Raw genomic sequence first — 16120 nt, 5'->3', positions numbered from 1 at the left:
ATAATTTTAAACTTTTACTACCAAAAGAATGTTTTTATTCAATTTTTACCATCAGAAACATTTAGATTATCCTTTCATTTATCATTAATATCATTATTCGTTTGTTATAATAATAATATATAGTAGCAAGATCATGCACAATAATACTAACAATAAAACAAATCAAAATGATTATTTTCTGATTACTATTTGGTTCAAAATAAAAACACGTCATCATGTAAATGTAGAACAGCCACTACTGCTGTACCATAATATGTTGAGTTTCCTAAATTAAACACTGAAACAAAGAGACAAAATGAGACATATTTTTACATTTTATGAGCTTAATTATAAATTGCACTGAGTTTTTCCAAAGAATAGAGAAAAGGTTTGCTTCTAGTTTGACGACTCAAACGTGTGGATTTAGTCTTATTCTCCTCTTTGGCCTTCATTTGTAATGGGAGTCCATTCTTCTGAAATAAGTAAATATAGTTAACACAGTTTCTTCTATAATAGATGTTCAAATAGGATTTAAAAACAAAATGTAGAATGAGCAGTACATTTATCCTGGCTGTACATAAAACATTAAGAGCTGCAATAAAATCGTGTGTCTCGTAAAGACCACGTTCCCTCGTCTTCATCTGTGGTGCAGTAATTACAGCCTTTCAGTAAAACTGTGCTTACATCACAGAGACTTCTTCCCTGCAGAAGTCTGGCTGCCATGTTCACAGGGTTAGAAACTGTCCGCTTCATGTGAACCTTGTGTTAATCTTGTGCTGTGATGCCTTCTCTCCCCGGGCTGGAAGAGTCCGGCCGGGCCGGCGTCTCCTGACAAAACAAAGCCCAAGCCCAAAGGAGTGAGGATCTCCATGGCGGTAAGACTGTCTGCCGCCTAGAGACTGTTGCTAAGTAACTGTTGCCTTGCGACGTGCGCATAGTAAGTGCTGGAGCAAAAATATTTGTGGTGCTCAAACCGAAAGCATCAGAGTGGCTTTTTGCAGAGAGAGAGAGTGTGTGTGAGATTGGTCAAGATGCTCTTGCTTTCAGATGTTTTCACTCTAAACTTGTTCAGTGTGACTGTGCATTTTTTAACATATTTCTTCTCTTGCATTAATAAAACTGTAGAGTGGTTCTCACACCCCTGGATGTTTTCCATATCTTGTCATTTTAAAACCACAAACACAGCGTGTTTTATTTGGGATTTAAACTTATACAATGTAGTGTATGCAAATAAATGTCTGAAAGAAACATGAAGCCTCTCTTACAAAGATAAAATGCAATGCAACAGAGTGCATTTAGAAGTTGATTGAATGGTAAAAAGTGTTCCTTTGCTCACCTTGCCTTGTCGCCGCTAATGGTAGTGGCAGCTTTGTGTCGTGTGGATTTTTTTTCTTCTGTAGAGGCAGGGAACTTTACCAAAGTTGATGAGATAATGCATGGGAGTAAACCTTAAAGAACACTTGTTACAGGCTGCAAAAGCCTTGACACTGGGGCGGTAGCTCTCTTCCAGCAGGATAACAATCCTGAATTTACAGCCAGAGCTACAATTAAATAGTTTGTAAATAGAGTATTAAAGTGTTTGAGAGACCCAGTCACAGAGACTCTCCATCCAAGCAGCCTGATCTGGAGATATCATGCAAAAAAAAAAGAATGGCCAAACAATCTAGTCTCTTGACCTGGAATAATGATAGACAAACCATAAAAGATTTGGGATGCAGCTGCAGTGAAAGGTGTCTCTACAAAGTACTTACTCAGCAGGGTTGACTATTTTGAAATTATTTGATTCTTTGAGTTTGCTTCATAAAATCCCAACAAAATACTTTGAAGTTTGCTGTTGTTTTTGACAAAATATGAAAACGTTATTATGGTGTGACTATATCTGGAAAGGCACAGTAAAACACATTACATATTTTTTTCATCTGAAACTCTGAAACTTATACAAAATTGAAACTAAAACCAGCTGCTGCCTTGTAATGTGTTTTGATGTGTTTTTCCAAGTTATGCAGTTTTAAAGACATGAAAATAAAACACTGACTGTCTCACTTTTTTGTATTTTTAGGAGTCTTCTGAGGTGGAAGATTGCATGACTCCCTCAGAGGTGAGACAAGTCAGGATGACTTCTGTAATTCAGATATTTAAAACCCTTTTTCTTTTCTTTTTTTTAACTCTGGTTTCTATCCCTCTGCAGATAGCCGAGTGGGAGGATCAGCAGCTTGATCAGCTGGTGGATTTCAAGAACTGCAAGATTGATCCCGCCCCCTTCCAGCTGGTGGAGCAAACGTCTCTGCACAAGGTACAGAAATAGCCAACAACCTTTAATACCATTTGATTTAAATTTAACTGGCAGAACTGTAATTTAAATAAACAGAAGAGGGTTTGCATTTGATACGAAGCCTGTAGAAACGGGTGCCCTTATTTCACCGAATGTTCATAACTTGAGCATGTCTAGTTTAAATTTAGATATAAACAGTTAATCATCCTAAAAAATTTATTCTGTGATAAATTATTCTAAACTATCCTCTCTCTGTAAATAAAATCTGTGAAAAATCTCTTAATCAGTGGAAGTCTACGACCGCCTGATCTGACTCTGTGACCATCTTGAAAGCCAAGAATACAATGTTGTCCCGTCCCTGCATGACAGTTCACACAGACCAGATGCAAAATGCAAATGAGCCCCTTTCAAGTCTGTATTCAGGCCATGACCCACCTCTCCTCCTCGCCCACAGACTCACACTATCTTCTCTCTGCTGGGCCTGGGTCACGCCTACGTGACCAGCATGGGACGGCTAGTTGGAGTGGTTTCTCTCAAAGAGGTGAGCATATGATTTCTTAAATTTTTTCATCTTTATGTGTTTGTTTTAAAGATATTTAATTGACAATTTTCTCTCTTTTTTTTCTGTGCTCCCACTGGCTGTGCTTGCTTCCTATTTTCCTGCTGCCTGCTTCTCGGTATTTGCAGCTGCGTAAGGCCATTGAGGGCTCGGTCACAGTGACTGGAGTGAAAGTACGCCCTCCTCTGGCCAGTTTCCGTGACAGTGGGAACACCACAAGCGTATCTGAGGTAACAGAACTACACAAGCTGTGCATGCGTCACAGAGGGCTGTCCTTGCCACGGGAACCTAAGCCTCCGAACGCTGCGAAAAAGCTGGACCTTTCGTTCAAAGACGTCCCCTGTCAGCTTTTCAGACAAGACTGATTTGCAATTTGAAAACAGTGATAACCAGTTGTCAGACCTCGTCCTTCAAGAAAGCCCCTCATTCACCGAGGACCAATCAGAGTTTACTTTTGACTGTAGCCCCTCTCACACTGAGGAGTCAGAGCTGGGCTGTGACCATGACCCCGCCGACCCCGCGCCAGCGCCGGACGAGGTGGAACAAGAGCACAGGAGTCCGACTCTAAACACGGACCAATCAGAACCTGGGGGAGAGGGTAGCACTGACCACATGAAGGACCAATCAGAATGCTAATCTAAAGCTTATCTATACTGTCGCCTCATAAATGTATCTGTTTCTTAAATTTGCATCAGTCCAGCCTAGACACTTGTGTTTATAACCCAGTGAAGTGAGCGAATGTCTGTTGATAGGGGAGGGTTGGTTTTATTTATTTATTTTTTTTTAGCCATCAACAGATTATTTATGAAAGACCAAATATTTCTGTATTTTCAAAAATGTCCACATCAAGGTTTGTTTATCGTTGGAAAACCAGGATGGTCCCAGACATATGTTGCAGAAAGCCTCCTTTCCCCTCGTGTGCTGCTGATAAAGTTTGTTAATGAGAAAGTGTGAAGTCAGAAAGCTTAAAGCACAAGGCTCACAAATCACAGCTGAACAGCTAAACTGAATTTGCTGACCATGTCACATTGTAGGGGGAAAAAACCCAGCAAGTTGGCCTCAACAGGGAAGAAGACTGCTCTGACTAAAAATAGGTGTGAAGTGTCTATTTAGGAGTATTTGCATTGTTGCAGGGGAGCAATGTTGAGTTTGTCGGGAAACTCAACAACGACTAGTTAGTGCCTAGATTGGCTCTTGATATTAATCAGAGTTCTTTCTGAAGTAGCTGGTTACTCGTGAGATTAACAAACCCCTGACCACAAAAAGATCCTCTATATCACAGTTGTGGATTAAACGAATAGCTTTTTTATGATTGTACTAAAGATTTCAGGTGAAATCTTTTGCCGAAATAATTGGCTCGAGTCATGTGATTGGTTAAAGTCCTATTGATTGAGAGTTAGCAAAGGGATGTCTGCTAATGCAGTTGAGTGACTCGTTTTCAAGTGGCAATATGTAATCAATGCACAGTTCCTGGCACAAACATTACCCTCTAAACTTATTCTTACAATACTATTTGTCACATCACATCTACACACTTCAATGTATTTTATTGGGATTTTAAGAGGAAAGAGAAAAAATACTTTAAGAAATTAATTTATGAATGAAATGTTTAAATGTGACATCTGCCCATTATGGTGCTATACGCTATACAACACTAGTTTTGCATATAAACCAGAAAGATAAGTTTTGCTCTAATCTGACCAGAGGCCCTTATTGCCTCCTATGGTGGCAATTCAAAACTGCAAACAGAACATTTGTTGGATTTTTTTTTTTTTTCTACTAATAATTGCTTTTTCCCTGAGGCGTTTGCAGCATGGCTGTATACTCAGTGTTTAAAATAAATGAAACACACCTGGACTCTATTTTCTAACCAGGAGGCAATTGGTCACACATGATTTTATTTAGAGAAATGGGTTGATTAGACCACACACATTCTCATATTTTTGTGTCTTTTCCCTTTCAGTTCACAATGATGTGTTACTCTATGCTGGTGTCTTAAAATCCCTTTAAAATCTATTAATGTTTGTGGTTGTAACAAACAAAAAGTGTTAATAGTGACTGATCAGAGTGCATGCGTCCTATTTTATGAAGACATAAATAAAAAATGTGTTTGCTCCTTTTCTGGTCTAAAAATCCGGTAAATACAACATCAGGTGAGAAACGGCTCATAGCACATTACATATTGTCAGAACTCAGAACCGCTGTGTGAATAATATATCCACCATTATTCAGTGAGCACTAATTTAACAGCAGTACCTTACAGTAATTGTCTTTTCTGTGACCCTCATTATAATTTGCAGGCAGTAGTTCATGCTCAGAGCATTTTGTTCAGGTTGAGGTCTGAAATTACTGAGTACTATTTTACATTTTACACAGTGTGCTAAGATTTTGGTGCAGCTTTCTGATGTAGATTTTCAAGAATCAGTGTTCTATTAGGTGAAATATTAACTCTGTGACAGATAGTATCATATACTTTAACTTCGTGTATGGTTGCATTATGGTTCTCCGCCCAGGGTGGTATTCTCTGGGGCGTGTCATATGCCTACTGTTCTGGGCTAAACAAGCCCACTCATCCTCTAACACCGTGCCTCATAGTTGCAGTGAGATGTTTGCTGAGTTTGATTGATTTTACTAAAAATGGTTTTTGCATTATAACAAAACATTGGTGGCCTTATTAATGCATTGTTCCATAAGTCTTGTGGTTTGTTTAAATGTAGTAATCACAAGAGGTTGTCTCATTCTGTATTGTTTAAGCAACATTTATTTATTTATTTGACAAAATGTATTTGTCAATTTGTTTATGTTGATATTCAACACAAGAATACTCACAACCAGCAACTTCCCCAAACTTCTGCTTTAATCGGACGGTCGACTTTACTATTTTTCAGGTAATCTGGCACGTTTGATAAGACGCAACATGCTGTTACTCATCATTTGCATTTATATAAAGCAGCAATATTTCCCCTGGTTTCTCACACAGTGTTTCTGCATTTAAGCTTTGTAGATATTAATTTATGATACTATAAGATGTTATGAGCCGTTACATTTGAGCCGAGGCTATTCACCGAATTTTAAGACCTGTTAAAGACTAATGCTTTATTATGTCCTCCTAACACAAAAAATTTGATAATGTCCACACCATTTTTAAGAAATGTCACTTAATTGATAATATGTGGTAAATGTGCAGACAGAATTGTGCATATTTAGATCTAAGCATCCATGGCGACTATAGTTGCGACTGTTCCAGGAGCACATGAAGCCCCATTGTCTAATTTTAGAGTACTTTGTTGTTTAAGTCTTTCAAAGGGGATTTGTTGACAATAAGATATAACAACACCAGCTTTACAGTTTTATATTTGTGTGGGCGTGTGCGTGTGTGTGTTTTAGACGTCTGCATGTGTGAGCAACCAAAAACTTTCCATAATTAAATCTGGTCCAGTCTCCTACGTTTAATTAGCCAAAACAAGGTCCTGTTGAATTGAAGCCAACAAAAAGTACATGAAATTATTGGCTCCTGTGCAAATAATGTTGGCTAAAAACTGAAAAGAGCAAATAATACTGAAAGCACAGAATGATAAGGGAATTACTGACATAAGCACATGATGGTATTGATCCAAACTACCTATGTAAGAGCAATGCACAAATCTGAGAGCCTCTGTCGGTGACTAATAATAAGATGTGTTGTTGGTTTATGTGTCAAATGAAATGCAATACATTCATGTTATTAATAAAGCAAAGGGAAATTGCAGACTGTATTATTTAAGGTATATTGTCATCAGTATTGGTCTTTCTTTTGATATCAGATACTGGTCTATGGATCAGCCCCCAAAAATGTATTTCTGGGATCTGTTCAAACGATGACAAAGGCAGCTTCCAGAGATCCCTGCAGCTGGACACAGGGCTCCAACTTAGCAGTAAAGCACATTGTAATTATCATCTTACACCAGTCGCTGTTAGAGCCTTGTTCGGCTTTACAGCGGCTGACTCCGTAAGGACGACATAGAGAGTCCGTTTCATCATCCGAACATCTTCTGCTGCTGTATGTGAGTTTAAAGTGCATGACTAATGAGGGGGCCTAGCTGCAAAATTTACAGGCTGTTGTACACACACACACACACACACACCCAAACACAGACAAACGCTCCTCTGTGTGTGGTCTGTGGGTATTTACCGTCTCTTTATAACAGAGTACATTCAATCCAGCCTGAGCTCTAAAGGAGCAGTTTAACCGCTGTACAAAGCCTGAAAAGCTGTGTGAATACTGCTGATGGATTTCTTTTAGCTTCAACTCATTTTTTTTTTTAAAATCATTTGTGAATTGGCTGCAGGAGGCATGGGCCAGTATGAGATTTTCCTTCTTTTTTTTTTGCCCTGAGTAAAAAATACATTGGTTTTAACAATGTGAACAGAAACATTTTCACACAGTAACATTGTCTAAATGTGATTACGACCATTAACCCTGCTGCTGCTACCCATACAGACAGCTCACTGAGGATATAAAAGTCACTGTTGTTTAGATGTTTATGCATAAACTGAAGAATAAACCCCTGCTGAATTTAATAACAGTTTTCATGAATTATTATGGAAACCAAGTCTTGACATCTATTTTTATTTTTTTTTAACGTCAGACCAGCACTGAAAAACTAACAAACTGATTAATTATTCAGGCTGTCTGCCCAGGTAGCCATTCTGCTTTACTGCTGGCTAACAAAAATACGGCTCTTTGTTTGTCAGCTGTAGATTCAAAAGAGCATTACCTTAATGGAAGTGACAGATATTAATTAAATGACCACCTAAAGACTTTTTAAGTTTATCACAACTGAAAAAAAATTCAGCTGAATTTGTCTTTTATTAGTAATTCGACAAATTAGAATGTGCGAATGATATTTTCTTATTCTTAAATGATTTTTGACTTACTGCTAATGCAAACTTTAAATTAATTCTCAGAAAACGAGAGTATTATATAGGACAAAGAAAGAGTAACATTTTCAATTGTAGAAATGTCACAATAATAAAAAGTAAGTCCATACAGTACATGCACTCAATATTTCCGTGTTTTCTCCTTTTGCATGGAAAACTGCAGTCAATGGAGGCAATTAGCCTGTGCTACTGCTGTGGTGTTAAGACACCCAGGTTGCTTTAATAGCAGACTTCAGGTCATCTACGTCGAGTCTGGTGTCTCTCATCTTCCTTCTGACAATTCCTTAAGGGGTTTTGTTTGCTGGCCAATCAAGCACAATAACACAATGATCACTAAGGCAGCTATTGGTACTTTTGGCATTGTGGGCAGGTGCCAAGTCCTGTTGGAAAGTAAACATCAGTATCTTTATAAAGCTCATCAGCAGTGTGAAGCATGAAGTGCTTTAGGATTCCCTGATATCTGAACTGCACACAGGCAAAGATTTTCCTTACACTCTTGTTTCCATTAACATGTTTGGATACTGTAAGCGAGCAGAAATGGCATTTGGTGACTTACCTTTCTTCTTGTTACAGAGGCTGTCAGTGACTGTCTATTCACTGGATACCGTTCAGCAATCTCCCCTGTAGTTGTGGAGGCCAAAACAACATTTCAGTATAAGTCTTAACTGTAACATTTAAATCATTTCATTAGCTGTAAGTGATATCTGTTAAAATTCACACCAAGTTGTATTTCCTGGATCTAAAGGAGATATTAAGTTATACTTTTTGAATGGATTTGGGGAAATTGACTTTTTAATACCATTTTATCTTATTGCGATAAATGTTTAGTAGCCTTCTACTGAGCAGCTGAACATAAGTGTGCAGCAACAGGTGGGGTTGGAGGTGCATTACTCTATAAGCCATAGAGCTGGAGAAAAACAAGCATTCCTTCATTTTATCTGACGTCTTATTAAAAATAATTGAAATCTTGAGAATGATCAGATGGGAAATTATCACAGTTTTGTAACATTTTAAAGTCTTGATTTACCTTGATACCAGTTACTGGCCCATGCCTAACCTGCAGCAAATCAGATTTGTTTTTTTTCTGTTTGTGCAATAAATGTCTATCACTTTTTGGGTGCATATGGAACATTCAGTAATGCTTGCATTATAAGGTAATGTATAAGGAATTAATAGTAGAGAGCATCTGAGATAATTTGCAGCGTATCTAGTTAAGCAATAAGTCTGTAGTATCTCCCTTTATATGACACTGGCCTGTATATGCTTTGTACATACAGAAATACACAGATGAGGAAAATCTACATGCTGATGTACATAGGAGGATTGTGCATTTTGAACTCAACTACCATTGTTATTTTTCAGAGAACATGAAATTGTTTTTGTACATGAATGAATAAATTTAAAGAAAAAGAAATGTGCAAAACAAAACTGAGAATTTGATTCCTTTTTTTATTCCCCAATATTTTGCTTTCGCTATGACTGAAAAAGAAAGAACCACCAGTGAATCTTGTTTCAAAAATCATATTTATATACTGTATGCAGGACACTCGTGCTTTCCATATCAAACCCATGTGACACAGGATGAGCTGGAAAATACACCACACTACAAAACATCCATAGAAAAAAAACAACAAATGAACAGCACATGACTCTTCACAAAAATATACAAAACTCAGTTTGAACAACAGCTTTACATCCTGATTAAACTCTCCAACACGTGCACTGTTTACAGCAGCAATAACCTGTGGGAGGAGATCAGTAAAAGGCCTGGAAGGCTGACGGATGAAAAGCTTCCAGAGGAGGAGAGATGGCGGGAAGAGGGGAGGAGGAGATGAGAGGAGGTTCACAATGTCATCGGACTAGATCTATGTCGTATCGGAATCAACATCGACTCAGAAAGACATAAACATGGACGATACATCACATCAAATACTCCTTCTCCTCCTTCTTCTCCTCCTCCTCCTCCTCTACCTCTTCCACCTCCTCCCTCTCCTCCTCTTCGTCGAAAGACGCCACTCCAGAAGACCCCCGGTCGGAGAAGAAGCCTCTGGGGCTGCAGTGCCACACCCGCACCTCGTGAAACACGCTGCCTTCCTCCTCCTCGTCCTCCTCTCCGGGGGACTCGGAGTGAGAGGTGGAGTAGCAGGAGTCGAACCTGCTGCTCCGGTTCCGGGGCCGCCACTCCGGCTTGCTGTGGACGCAGTCCTCGCCACGCTGCTCCTGCAAGGGAGTCAGCTGCTCCACCAGCCCGTGCAGCCGCTCTTCCTCTTCCTCTTCTTCTTCCTCCAGGAATGGACACATGCAGTCGCTGCGTGAAGACGGCGAGCCGCTCTGTAGGTCATGATCAGTCGGAGGCCTGTCTTGGAAAGGGCCGCCGCTGCTGACGGAGCCTATGGGACGAACAGACTGTGGCACCTCGACGTCTTGGCTCTCAGGCTGGCATGGCACTCCGCCGATTGGTTTGGACATGGCGGCGCCTGAGAGAGGAGCAGACAGTCAGAACCTCTGGACATGGGTGAAATGAATTATGGGGGAAGAAAACCAGAAGGTGAGCGCCTTGTCAGAGGTGATGAATGAAAACAGCAAGGGTTATGGAAGAAGAGGATGAAGATGGATACCTGGATTCTCTGTGGATATGTTGCAACTCTGTCCGTTGGTGTGGGATTCTTCATCATTGAAGTCTTCCTCGTCCTCCTCATCATCATCTAGCGACGCCCAGGCACGCAGCTTGGCCTCGGCAATTGCAAACTGCTCAGCCACTCCTAGCAGGAAAACAGGTTTAGCTTAGTTAGACATTGTGAGCACTACACCACCGAGGATCATCAGGTCACGGCTCCTCTGGGTTCAAATCTAATTAAAGCTTCCTGCATTTCCAGGAGGATTATGAAATCTGTTGATGTCTGACAAAGAGTCTTTTACATCAGCTTGGAGGAATGTTAACCCACTTCTCTTTGTGAAATTGGTTAAATAGTTTAAAGTTGTGCGATTGAGTAAAGTTTAAGTTATAAGATTCATTCATTCGCAAACCAAGTGACGTTACTTTTAACTTTATAACAATCCAGATTGCTCCATAAAACAAGTAGTCTAACATGCAGGATTGTGGTTGAACGAGAAAACAGAATAACCTGAAAAATTATTTCTGCTTTTTTTTTTCCTGGTAATGTTTTGCTTCTACATGTAGGTCCTAGATCTAATAAAGAGGGTAGAAAATGTATTTTTAAAAATGCTTAAAGTCTGATATCAATAAGGAATAGCAAAGGTACCCTTTTATTTATCTTTACACATTTTTTGTTTGAATCAAAGGCAAGATCAACATTTATCACTTTTATACATTTAATCAGAGGAGTTCATGGTTATGGCTTCAAAAATATCAATACATTCTGTTTGAAATTCCCCTCAGATACCTCGGAAGTGGCTCAGACGCAATCAGCTGCCTGTAAGAGGGAAAACAATAGCTCTCCTGGCTTTCTGTTTGAAAAGCTCATGGTGAGGCAACCTTTTGGCATTTTGCTGCGTTAATTAGGCTATCAAGACGAAGAGACTTCATAATGCGCGTGATGTACGCCGGGCTTCGTCTGCTCCCTGCTTTCCTCCCCCACACATTATCTCTTCATCAAGCTGCAGCGATGTCACCAGCGCCAGGAAGGATGAGTCACGGCAAAAACAACAAGCGCTGCTGTACCGTCGGTGAGCATCGAAGTGTTCTGAGAGTGCGTCTAAAAGGGCCACCATCTGCTGTCAAGACAAACCCGTGGCCGGGGTAGCCGGCGACTGGGCGGGGCCTTTCGCGTGGAGACAGAGGAGTTTTGAAGGGATTAGTCTCATGACAGCAGGTGGACGCAGGTCACGAGATGATGCTGCAGTTAAACCATGCTAAGTAAAGTATGCACATGTTTACCCAAACAGACATGTGACTGTAACTAGCAGTAATCCTAACTGTGAAAACTGGATTTAAATTGTAAAAGTTCCTGCGGGGGCGAGAAAGGAGAAAGGGGTGAATACCTGCAGCAAACCGAGCCTCCTTCTCCCCTTCGGTCAGACGGCAGTAAGAGTTGAACTGGGAGTGAGTGCCTGGCGGAGGACCTGTAGGCTTCGGCCAGCCTTTCCACTCTATGAGGTGGGCGACCCGGCCCTGGGCCAGGGAGGTGGGCTTCGTCACATGGTCCCTCACCGCCTGAGAGATGCCTGGATCCAACGGAGGTGTAAAGGTCAGCGGCTGATCTTTAAATTTACCATTTCAGAAAAAGCTTTTGCAAGATTTAGCTTACCATTCAATGAAGATCTGGCGAGCGCTGCAAATTCATGGATGCCGACTGTTTTCCTGGAGTCTGCCGGAGATTTTCCCGACTTTGGAATCATTTCACTCTCTTCAAATTTCACCTGCAAAAAAAGAAACATGACATTTCATCAAAGTGTGCCTCGAGTTCTTCGCATTTGTGCATGAAATTCAGCAGCTGTTTCATCTTCCTACAAACAGCTTACATTCCCCAGCATACCCACTACTGCAGATTTTATGATCCAGCATATGAATAATATAAACACCTGGAAAAAAAAACTAACTTCAGTGTGAAGTTCTCCTTCCTCTTCCACACTTTGCCTCTCCATTCTTTCGCTACTCCTGATGCTTGGCGTCATTGCGGACACGCAGAGATGGTTTCAGGGCGTCATAAACCCACACAACTAAACATCACCGCTCCGCTTTGCTGGTTTAAACCACCAGTCAGACAAGCAGACAGCAATGCCCTAAATTTGCTGCACAGATGCTGCTAAAGCCACAGTAAGCCGGTGAAACCCGGTCCGAGTGGTCAGAGGGCTGGGGCAGCAGTCTCCATTTGACTGAGGAGACATATGGCGTGTGGGTAAAGCAGTTCCAGCTGAACGCGCTTACCGCAGAGCTGCTGATTGAAACCGATACTGCTACCTAATGAACTCCGTGCCCTCAAAAGGTAAACTCACATGACCAACTGGGTCAGTTGGACAAGGCGGATTCAAAACATGTCCCGTTTCTGTTTCTGGGACTTTTAACAAGCAAGAGACGCATAGCCCGAGCAAACATGCATGACTTAACAGATATTGTTAAGCAGATTGGCTCCTAAAGCAGCTAAGAAGGAAAATCTTCCCGGCGGTGGTAAAAGGCTTACACTGAAGTCAAGCATGACAGGAAATGCGAGCAAACAGGCAGGCGGGGAACTCAGGGAGGAAGTGATATGAAGGTGGAAACTGTTTCTGCAGCTCAGGTGACAGTCAACGCTCCCCAGAGGAGAGAGCTTCAGCCTGGAAAACACACCCGTGAGATGACACTCATGCTGAACGCTGACAAACACAGGGGGGCGTGGAGCTCCGAAAGGCTCCCTCCTGAGATTCAGACGCACAGATTTCAGCACAGTGGACAGAGCGACACTTCAGTGGGGATTGTTATAGGTCACATGAAATTAAGCTGCATTTGCATCGCATTTGTATGGTTCCTACATATTTCGTTACATTTACTTATTTCAGTTATTTGCCAATAATAAAACAAGAAGCAACCCCGTCAACCAAATCGGAAACATAGACTGTGGAAGTGTTAATTTCAACTTCACCCTTTTTTCTAAGCAGATACTGTCTCCTACGTCTTGACAGAACAAAGAAAATGTACTTTTCCCAGCTTAACATGTATATAGTTTCCTTTTAACACATTCAAATAATGATAAATAAACAACAGAACTAAACATTAAAAACTATGGATCAGGCTTTTCTTGGTTTTATCAAAGCATGGTTTGGTTTTCAAGAAAGTTGAATTCTTTTGGTTTGGCATAAATGGAATAGACACGTAAATAAGAAAAAAACATCCAAATTTTTTAATATTTGTTCTGACCACAATAAGAGTCGATGGTCAATCTCAGATTGACATCTGTACACAAAAACATATTCATAGAACATAGTTTAATTTTTATACCTAAATTTAAATTTGTCAAATGAATCACATAAAAAATGAACCCCTTTAGGTAGTAAATATTTCTTTTCTACATTATTGAGATGTGTGTGCTTTTATGAACGTACAATTGCCTTTCAGCTCATATTTATTGTGCCTGATTTGGATTCTGTTTCAGTCCTTTTCGTCAACAAAATAAAAACATATTCATTTTTTACCCCAGGGTAATTTGGGCCAATAAGGAAGGTTTTTGTAAAAAAAAAATAAAAAAATTTAAAGAAATTAAAGCAATTTCAGAAGGGCAGTCTGAAATGTTCAGAAAATTCTGTCATATTTTCTAGCAGTTAAGTGTTTTTATTGGTTTTATTTATACATTTTTGCCATGTTTGATTGACGATTGTTTTATTTTATTTAAAGTCTTATCAATTTAATTTGCTACATTTTCACTTGTTGAGGAAATCTTTCCAACTAGAACATGAAAGTGAGTGTTTTATTATAAAAAATGTGAAATAAAAGAACCATTAGGGTCTGCTTTATCTATCTCCTAATTCTAAAAACCTAGAACTCCCTGCTTTCTAATCATTACCTTTAAATCACAAATAACAAACAGAAGAAAGATTGGTAAACAGCTACTTGTGTACTTGAGATTTGAATACAAGGTCCTTTTGCTGTTTGGTTTTAGAGCAACCTGTATGTGTGACTTGCTTTAATCCTTTAATCCCACCGGGCCAGCAGACCAATCAGGTCTTCTGAGAAACGTTTCTGTTGGTACCCAAAGTTAAAACTAATCATGTTATTATTGTCACCTGAGAGCTGTCCAGACCTGCAACAATGCCCCTTCATGGTTTAGGATTTAACACCAAAAAACATTCAAGAATTTTGCCCACCAAACAGAACATTCAGTTTGTTGCAGTAGTATGTTTTAGGCTGAATGTTTTATTAATAAATGATTGCTGTGGTAGATCAGCTAACGCTTCTACTTTGCTGAATTCGTTAGAAATACAAACTGTAGCCCACAAAAGGCACATTTCATTAAAAAAAAAAAAAAAAACGTTATTGCCGTCTGACCTTTACTTATAAATTAAATCCATGCACCGAAAATTCTGCACAGAAATATCCGTTCATCCAAAGCCAAGTCTATCCTCGGCATGTCTTTTCTTGTATACTATTCCGTTTGAGAATCATCAAACTGTCTCGAAGGAAACCTTTCAGCTCCAGTGTTGGTCTTCCTTTAGTTATTATCTCCTGCTTCAACTGAAAGTCCACTTTAGAAAACTGTTTAAGTATAGAAATGTAGCCTTCCATGTTGACGTCGGAAGAGAGGAGAAAACAAATATATCGCTGTACTTTACATTTTTTTTTTTTTTTTAACTTGACTTATTTACTGTATTGCTAGCTTGCTGTCACTCTGCAGGTATGGAGTCACAAAACCGATGTCTGGGATCATGAGCGCCCCCTGCCATGAGGCAAGAGAACTGCCTGCCTCACCTCCAATCTGTTCTCTGTCGTTTATGATCGCTCCTCAGCACACGAAACAAACAGTTGGTGACAAATAACACAGTACTTTGTATATATAGATATATATAAGCTAAATTATGGAAAATCAGTTCATATGTTAAATGTTTTTTTTACTATTTTATTAGCGACGAACAGACAGGAGGAACATGCTCCCATAGGGTGGCAGCCAGTGCAGTTAGCGAGAGGTTGCGCAATCCCAGGTGAGGCTCAGCTCGCTGCTGCCTCACCTGCTGCGCTACCAAGCATTTGAATGGGAAATTGCAAAAATTCAGCAATTTTGAGGGAAAAAATAAGCAAAATTGGTTAAGCTAAATGAAAAATAAATACTTTATAGTACAAACCACAGGGTGAAAATAGCAATATAAATTATTTTATCATTACATATTATTTTTCCATGATGACAGGGGAGGCTCTGCCTCACTTGCCTCCCCTGACCGCACGTCACTGTGTCTGGGCATCACTCTGTTCTGTTCTGTCCTCCAGAAAGGCAGTTAGTTAGCTGATCGACTATTGCAACCATCAAATTGTACTGTGTCTGTTTGGGTCCAAGGAACCATACATGAGGGGCCCATCATCTTCTTAAATCCGGCCCTGCACTTGATGTTAATTAAACGTTATTGAATGATGACAAAAAAGTATGTGAAAATCAATGTTATTTTTTTTGGTGGGGAGAAATAAAATAAAACATTTCACACCTGCATAATATATTCATGCTGTGGAGTCTCTTTTGAATCCTCCCACTGCAGGTAGCCAGCTCTTTGCGTCTGATAAATGGAGCTAATTAAAGCCAAACAAACCAGATTTGTGGCAGTGACTGCAGCTAGGAGGCTTAGGTGTTCTGGATTATTTCTCCCTACCAAACACGCGTACAGGATCTCTAAAACAACAGCTGTCTCGCCTGGCACCTCTGGACACTGTGATCTTGACTTATATGACCAACAAGTGGAAGGGTGAAGTCGCT

The 16120-nt window shown here is 40.0% G+C and overlaps 2 protein-coding genes across 2 annotated transcripts in view; one reads left to right on the top strand and one right to left on the bottom strand.

Annotated features, from left to right (window-relative positions):
- Positions 1–8985, top strand: part of LOC116721429 (chloride channel protein 2-like) — a 52374-nt gene extending 43389 nt beyond the window's left edge. Inside the window, 5 exon segments of the mRNA XM_032565142.1 lie at positions 786–854; positions 2039–2077; positions 2168–2272; positions 2706–2792; positions 2939–8985. Of these exon segments, the coding sequence (XP_032421033.1) occupies positions 786–854; positions 2039–2077; positions 2168–2272; positions 2706–2792; positions 2939–3175 (537 nt within the window). The 3' untranslated portion in view covers positions 3176–8985.
- A 250-nt stretch (positions 8986–9235) lies between these two features.
- fam131aa (family with sequence similarity 131 member Aa) lies at positions 9236–13312 on the bottom strand. Its single transcript, XM_032565144.1, has 5 exons — positions 12291–13312; positions 11999–12110; positions 11733–11915; positions 10349–10492; positions 9236–10207 (listed from the first exon to the last, which is right to left on the bottom strand). The coding sequence occupies exons 1-5, from the start codon at positions 12363–12365 to the stop codon at positions 9651–9653; spliced, it is 1071 nt and encodes a 356-aa protein (XP_032421035.1). The 5' UTR covers positions 12366–13312; the 3' UTR covers positions 9236–9650.
- Between the last annotated feature and the right edge of the window lie 2808 nt (positions 13313–16120).

The sequence above is a fragment of the Xiphophorus hellerii genome, chromosome 6 (genome assembly GCF_003331165.1).
Source record: "Xiphophorus hellerii strain 12219 chromosome 6, Xiphophorus_hellerii-4.1, whole genome shotgun sequence".
NCBI lineage: Eukaryota > Metazoa > Chordata > Actinopteri > Cyprinodontiformes > Poeciliidae > Xiphophorus > Xiphophorus hellerii.
The sequence above is the reverse complement of the archived record's forward strand: the minus strand, read 5'-3'. Positions and strand labels throughout refer to the sequence as shown.